We start from the raw sequence: 7526 nt of genomic DNA, 5'->3' as shown, positions 1-7526 counted from the left end.
TTTAAACTTTGAAACTACTTTATTGATATATTGGGAAAACAAAAACACATACAAGACATTCACATTGTTCACTCCCATCAGCAACAGCTCCCATTCACTCCACATGTTGCATTGAAATGCTGATATTGCATATACACGTTCACGCATGTTGCCTGCACCACAGTTCCTGATTAAAGGCACAGTTCACGGAATGAGAAGTTCAGACAACACTTTGAAACGTTCCCTCTCAAATAAACATTTAGTGATCAAATGCTGCTGAATGTTTCCTTAAAGTCAACTTTTCATGGTCAAACACATATTGAGAACAAACATGTCAACAATGTATGTATCTGTGGAAACGACCTGAGCCACACGCTGGTGTGCTTGATTGTATCTACAGTCAAATGTTTCGGCAGAGAGAAACTCCGCCCAGGGCTCCTGCGGAGGATTAAAGGACACAGTGAACATCTGCTGATCCCTCGCTGCAAAAACACTGAAACATTTTCATTTTTATCAACACACACATTTCAAAAGTACTTCAAAAGCTTAGAATCAGCATCTTAATTCAGAAGAATATCACTAACTATATGTAAAGAGAAGCAAAGAGGACAGCGTCAGTCGATTGGATTGCAAACAGATACAGATATTCATGAAGGCATCCACCACGTGTTGAAGTCCATATGATCTGCCTGGAGCAAAATAATCACTTCCAGGCATACAGAGGCCGCTCGATGTGGAGTTCTGTATGAAGCGTTGTATGGGTTGCCATGTTATCGTTGAACTGCTGAATGTCTCGGTGCTGAGTGTAGTGTGTTGGCATGAAAGTCTGGACCATGTTCAAGCCAGAGAAAGGCGTCAGAAGGCACAGAGGAGTTTGATTGGCAGACAGATCAGCTGACAGTATCTCTCTGTTGGCTCAGGGCGGGGCAAGTCTATCATCATCATCTTCATCATCACTCCGCCTTGTCTTTCCTCTTGGCTGTGAAGGGGACTTTGCTGGCGACCGTCGAGCCCATCGAGGACACGCCCCCGGCCACGGCATACACCCCGCCCTTCACCAGCCCCACCCCCATGGAGGGCACGGTGGTCACGGCTGTCTTGGTGAGCTCCAGGCTCTTTCCGCCCACCCAGACCACCCCGCCCACCGCTGCACCCACCACCCCCTTGGTGGCGTTGAAGAGGCCGCCGGTCACCCGCCACATCATCCCAGGAGCAGCAACCACGTGGTCCTTACCGGGATCTGAAGACATACAAGAAGCATCAATACCAAAGTCTCTGCCGACACACATTGGATACTGAGTATTATGTTGCTTTATTCGACCGATGCTCAAACGATAACTTTAAAACTCTTAATGCAGAATCTTTTGGAAACAGGATTTTTGGTATTGGTTGTTATTTGAGTGAGATCGACTAATCATGTTTGTCTGAGTTTTGGTTTCAAGCGGGTAAAAGTCAGTGTTGTGAGTGGGTTAAAAACCAGACTTAAAGAAGAAGAAGATTGGTTGCGTCTCTGTGATGTCACCCATTAGTTTGTTGTGAAGCTGGAAGGTAACTCCTGAATAATCTAAGAACAGGCCCCATAGACACGAGACAGCATCCAGAGGCCCCAACCCTACCAATGCATGAGTTTAGGCTTTAATGTATTTAAAAAAAAAAGAACCACCCCATTGAACAGTTGTCATAAACAGGGATATTAGCTATAGTTAGCTACCAAAACAGTTTTTGGACCAGTCTGTAAATGTGTAAACTTCTACTGTAAAGTTGGCCATGAAACATCTATGAAGTGACCATTGGAGGAAATGCAGGTTTCAATCATTGAATGTTCAAGACTCCTGCAATAGTCCTGGTTAAATCAAATGTTAATAAAGTCAAAAATATCTCTTAGAAGTATTACAGTACCAATAAGAAAGCATGGTCTCAGAATACTCATTCTAAAAGATTGCTTAGACCTGTCTTTGCGGTTTGAATAGCAAAAAAACCTCAGGGAGCAACGTTTTGAAATGCAGTCTGAAAGATACAAATCTGTTCAGCCGCTGTCAAGATATATTGCTGTCAAAGTCAAGAAAACTATCTTGGTGCTAAATCTGACAGAGAAGGTTTAAGTAAACATCTCACCATCAGTAGGCTATATGCTGGGAAGATAAACTTAAATATATGGTTAATACGTCTCATCACGGGGACATTAAACACGGGATATATGATCATTTCATATAAATAAAAGCGGTTCACTTTGATCAGGTAAAATATTTGATGTGCCAAATACTTACTAACAAAACTAACAACATTTCCTTCAGCCGCACCAAACTTTGTGTTTAGAGTTAGTTGGCATATTTGAGCATGCTTACACGCTAAACTAATATGGTGAACAGAGTCAACGTTAAACCTCCTGAGCATCAACATGTAGCTAATGTCTCACAGAGCTGCTATGATGGCTGTAGTAAGAACAAACAGTACATGACATAGAACCGTAACAATAGCAGCATTCATTAAGAGGACATGTGCAATTAGTGGTCACAGATTGTCTGGGATTTTTCAACCACTCCCCAGAGGATTTGATCTCTAAACTCACCAGGTGAGTAAGCTGTCCTCAGACACTGAAAACACAACACTCCATGAACAGCAGAGGTGTTTACTGAGAGAGGCATCGGGGAATGAAGAGGAGCAGAGGGTCTCTCGTTGGGACACTAATAGCAGGTTTGGAGCTGCAGCCGCTCACACGCAAACAGAAATACTCCCCTGATAAACCCTCAGTTTCTGAAATAGCAGCGTGAACACAGATTGGAGCATGTTCCCAGCGGTGGGGGGGTGATCTGCTTACCCTCTGCAGGCTGACTGTCAGCGGGTTCAGCCTCGTCGGGGGCCGCTGTGGTCCCTGGCTGTGGCTCCACGTTAACGGTGTTCACATTCTGCAAAACAAAGAAAAACCCAGGATTCAGGCTTTTTTGGCCATTTCATTTTTGACAGAGCATGGTTCAAACTTACAATAACAATACCAAATCTGAGTAAAGAAAAAAGGGTACAAATAAACAACAAAATAAATGTTCCCAGGATCATCAGTATTGTAAAAAGAAAAGAAACACCAGGGTATATATTTTTTTGCATTTTAGGAGATGATGTTGTTACTAAACAACATAACATATGGCTTAAACTCCCATGCAATTTAATCATCAAAGAATCAGGGGAAAAGAGTTTTAGGGTTCATTTTATTCAACACGTACTTTATTGAGAATCAAAAACAGTCATATACTGACATTTCAAATAAATGTCTTTTCTGGGAAGATATAGTAAGACTAATGGGCAAGAGATAGAGATCAATCTTCCTAGAAAGGAATGAGTTATACGAGTTATGCTTTTAGATAGTTCTGAAAATTAATAAGTTCACATTCATTTTGAACAATATGTTTATTGGTATTATTTATCAAGAAAAATGTATACTTTTTAAAATAAAAAATACTGTTATAATCTCAAACTGAAATCCCATATCTCCTTTTATATTTATATATAAGATAATGAAATATGTTTTTTAAATAATTGACATTTCCAAAAGTGGTATGTATAGTCGTCTTTTTCAAAAATAATTGTTAAATAAAAGTTGAGTCATATTCATTACCATGTTCCCTTATTCCTTGATCAGATAGTTCTTGACTTCAATATGTTATTAATTTAGACAAGCAGCTTCACATGCAACGCATTTAGTCCTGTGGACACGGTTTTATAAAGTTCTCCAGTGGTAATTCTTTCAGCATGTGAAATAACCCTGTGATGTCACAGGGATGTCGTGAGCGTTATCTCAACTACGCTTAGAGAAAATGTCAATACGTTTTATAAAAAACTGGCCCTAGAAATTAGAGGTTTGAAATATGTGTGTTACCTCCAGCTGTTAACATGCATGGGTTTAATGAAAGATTCAAGTCAGCTGCATTGTGGGAAATGTTGGACTAGAAAAAAAGGCCAGATACCGCCGTCTCCGTTTCACATATGACTATTATTTTTATAGAAGTGCAACACCAAATGTTTAACTGTCAATTTAACGTTAAAAGATGATGTTCCTTTTGTTTAAGTAAAGTAAATGTTTCGATTTATTTTAAGCATGGTATCGAATAGAGGCAAAATGCTGGCATTGGTGTCAGCACTACACCAAACTCAGCTCTCCTTACATTTATTTGAAGTCTCTTAAGTAAATGAATACAGTGTGTGAATATTCCTGAGTCAGTGCTGTGTGTTCATGGTAAGCCCCTTTAATTAAGTCCTTAACCAAAACTACACACTGGTCACCTCACACATTGTTGTTCATGTTAAGTCTTGTCTGTCATGCTGTTAAAGAAAGCTGTACATTTCACTGAATCAGAGTCATATTTGGATAGATTGATAGAAATGTAGGGCCCGGTTTTTTATTTTATTCTGCCTTATTTGTTTGACAAGATTTAGTTGTATTGTTATGGGTACATATTTAGTTCATTAAATAATTGTCTTTTTATCTTGTTGAATCACTGATAGTGAAAGCTGCAATGATTAGTAGAGTAATCGGTACAAAAATAATGAACTTGTTTTTCAACTACAGAAATGCCTTTCATATATGGAGCTTTCTCTTTTTACATCCTATTCTACTGAATATTTCTGGGCTTTTGACAGACAAAACAATTTAAATGTTGAGATATCTAACGACATGACCTTGGACTTTGAGAAACTGAAAATTAGTTTTTCTATTTTTTATTCATGGATACATCTAGAAAGTAATCAGCAGGTGAACAGATGGTGAAAATAACCGTAGTTGCAGCCTAACTGATGATGAAATGATAAGACGGATAGGCATTTTACTCGTGTTTTTTTGATCATACATTTTGATGTAAAATAAATGGCTGCCACACTGAACATAAGCAGGAGATTGACCTAATTGGTGCCATGTCACTATGGGTCAGTGGTCTTAACCTTTTTGACTTTAAATGAACCCTCTTTTAACAGGCGAGAAGCTGAATTGAAACCATGATGACTCCTTGATGAGAAAATGACACGTAGAGGCTTCAAATCAATGCATACTTTCACGTGCTTACAAATAGACGTGCTATATCCTATCATATGAATAATTTCGCAACATATCACCCCACCCCCTTAATTGTCTTCTTCTTGGAAGCCACAAAAAATGGTCCAGATCCAAAAAGGTTAGGAAGAAGGGCTGCAAGTCTTCTGAAAAATGTTGTTGAGTCTGGAAGAATCTAACTAATGTAAAAGAAAGGGGAGTTTTAAAATAGGATGTGTCACTGCTGGTTAAGTGTTTGATGAGTAAAATGAGCAGCAAGCTGTGAGGCCTCACTTTAATAATGCTAGACATAAATAAATACACTTTTCGGAAGGGAAGAGGCCACATTTCCTGAAGGGGAGAAAACTAATAAAAAGAGCTCTTGTCATTTTGTATTTCCTCATCATTACGCATGTAGCTTGTTGCTAAAAAAAACTAGTCACATAGCTCGCATGCTGTTACACGTTACACCATTACACGTAGCCTAGTATTTTTGACACGTTTCCAGATATGTAACCGTTAATAAAGATGCTGGTTAGTCCTTACCTTCACCATTGTTCCCAGTGCTTCTCCCACTAACACACCTGGCAGAGAAACTTGAGAGAGGAGCAGCTTCTGTATCAGCCTCCGAGACAAACTCTGAGGAAATAAATGTGTTTTCGGTGAGAGTGTGCTGCTCTGGCTGTTTAACGATCTCTTCTTCTTCGGTTTTTCTTCTTCACGCCTTTATCGCTTAAAAATCTGCTGTTTTCAACTTCTCCTCTCACACACACATACACACACAGTTACAGGCTGTGCTACGCAGCTCTCTTTTTACCCTGCTGGTTCTGCCGACGTGGCGTCTTCACCGCGCGTGCACACAAACGCACACACGCACACACCGCACTGTACTTCCGTTCAAACCCTTCAAATTAAAACCTGTAGTAGTGATGAGGTGGACTATCTTATGCAATGTACAAATACTTACATTATACTTCTCTGTTAGAACGTGATTTTGTTTCCATTAGTTTATTGACTTATGATTTTAAATGTTTTACTTATAGTCTAAACTATTTATTTTGGGTTAATCTGTTGATTATTTTATTGAAAAAAAGCCATTAATTGTTTGTTTTGTTAATTTTCATACAAGTAATCGTAGTTGAAGTACCCTTAAATATGTAGTATTAATCGTGATGAACAAATTAGAGTCTTTCCTGACGTGGCCTTCAATGCAGCAGCAGGTGTGTTCAGACAGGGACACACCTGCTGCTGCTGCACACACACACACACACACACACACACACACACACACACACACACACACACACACACACACACACACACACACACACACACACACACACACACACACACACACACACACACACACACACATTTTCATTAGCTTTGAAATGACAGTTAGACAACATATACTAAAGTACTGGTTGGATGCTGATAGTTATAGCGGCCATAATTGATCCTAGTTGAACAGCAGGCCTTGTGAAATACACAGAAACACTAAAATGATACAGAAATAAAATAAATCTCTATTTGTCTGATTTGAATAGTCAGTTTTATTTTTCTCTTTGTAAGAATTGTTTTCATCTAGAATTGTTCAGGTAGCCACAGAAAAACCATTAAGTACAGCAGATATCTGCAGATATCAGAGCAGATGGTTGCCCTTTTTGGATTTTATTTTTTTCAAACAAAACGTTTACTTTCATCTTGATATAGTTGTAAAAGATTGTGGCTGAATATGAGGATATATTTGCACCTGATTTGTACAATACAGGACGAATAGAAATGTGTTTGTGTGTTAGATAATAAAAGAAAGTAACATTAATATAGACACATACATTATTATATATATATTTCCAACTAACATTAATTTATAAATGCAGCTTTATTTTCATTAAGATAAATACATAATCAGAAATAGGAATTTTTAGGACTTTACTTAAGCTGTTTTCTGTTGCCCTGCACATTGACTCAATGTCTCCATGTTCATAGATGAACTCAACTTAACTGTTATTTGACTAATATTGCTGAATAAATTAAAAACCCTATATCATTTAGGTATAGATAAATATAATTACATTATAATAGTAATGCATATTTTCAGAAAACTATGTTGATTGAGATAAGAGTCAAAAGTGAATGAAATCTAAAGTGTGTTTTAACTTCACACTGATTGTTTTGAAACTGTCTGTGCTGGGATAAGTTTAAACATCTGACTTCTTCCATTCAAATACATATTGTAAACAATATTTCACATATTATTGTCTTTAGTTGTATAATTACTAATTAGCAACCGATCCCAGTCCCCCCATAAGAAAATTGACTGCAACAGTCATGTTCTTTAACCAAGGAACCTATATTCTCCTATTTATCCAGTAATGTCGTATATGCATTAAGTTATATCAAGTGTCTTTTGGGGGGTTTTCAATTGCATAATACAGTGTGTTTTCATCACCTAGGAGGGCACATTTATTTTGAGCTTTCATTGTGAAAACAGGAAGTCTCTTGTGGGCGATAGTTGATGAAGCCCCGG

At 38.2% G+C, this 7526-nt stretch overlaps 1 protein-coding gene across 1 annotated transcript; it reads right to left on the bottom strand.

Annotated features, from left to right (window-relative positions):
- Positions 1–5864, bottom strand: zgc:153675 (uncharacterized protein LOC768179 homolog). The gene is made up of 3 exons (XM_034202365.1): positions 5543–5864; positions 2798–2885; positions 1–1219 (listed from the first exon to the last, which is right to left on the bottom strand). Exons 1-3 carry the CDS (start codon positions 5549–5551, stop codon positions 933–935), a joined length of 384 nt encoding a protein of 127 aa, XP_034058256.1. The 5' UTR covers positions 5552–5864; the 3' UTR covers positions 1–932.
- Between the last annotated feature and the right edge of the window lie 1662 nt (positions 5865–7526).

The sequence above is a fragment of the Gymnodraco acuticeps genome, unplaced genomic scaffold, assembly GCF_902827175.1.
Source record: "Gymnodraco acuticeps unplaced genomic scaffold, fGymAcu1.1, whole genome shotgun sequence".
NCBI classification, from domain to species: Eukaryota; Metazoa; Chordata; class Actinopteri; order Perciformes; family Bathydraconidae; genus Gymnodraco; species Gymnodraco acuticeps.
The sequence above is the reverse complement of the archived record's forward strand: the minus strand, read 5'-3'. Positions and strand labels throughout refer to the sequence as shown.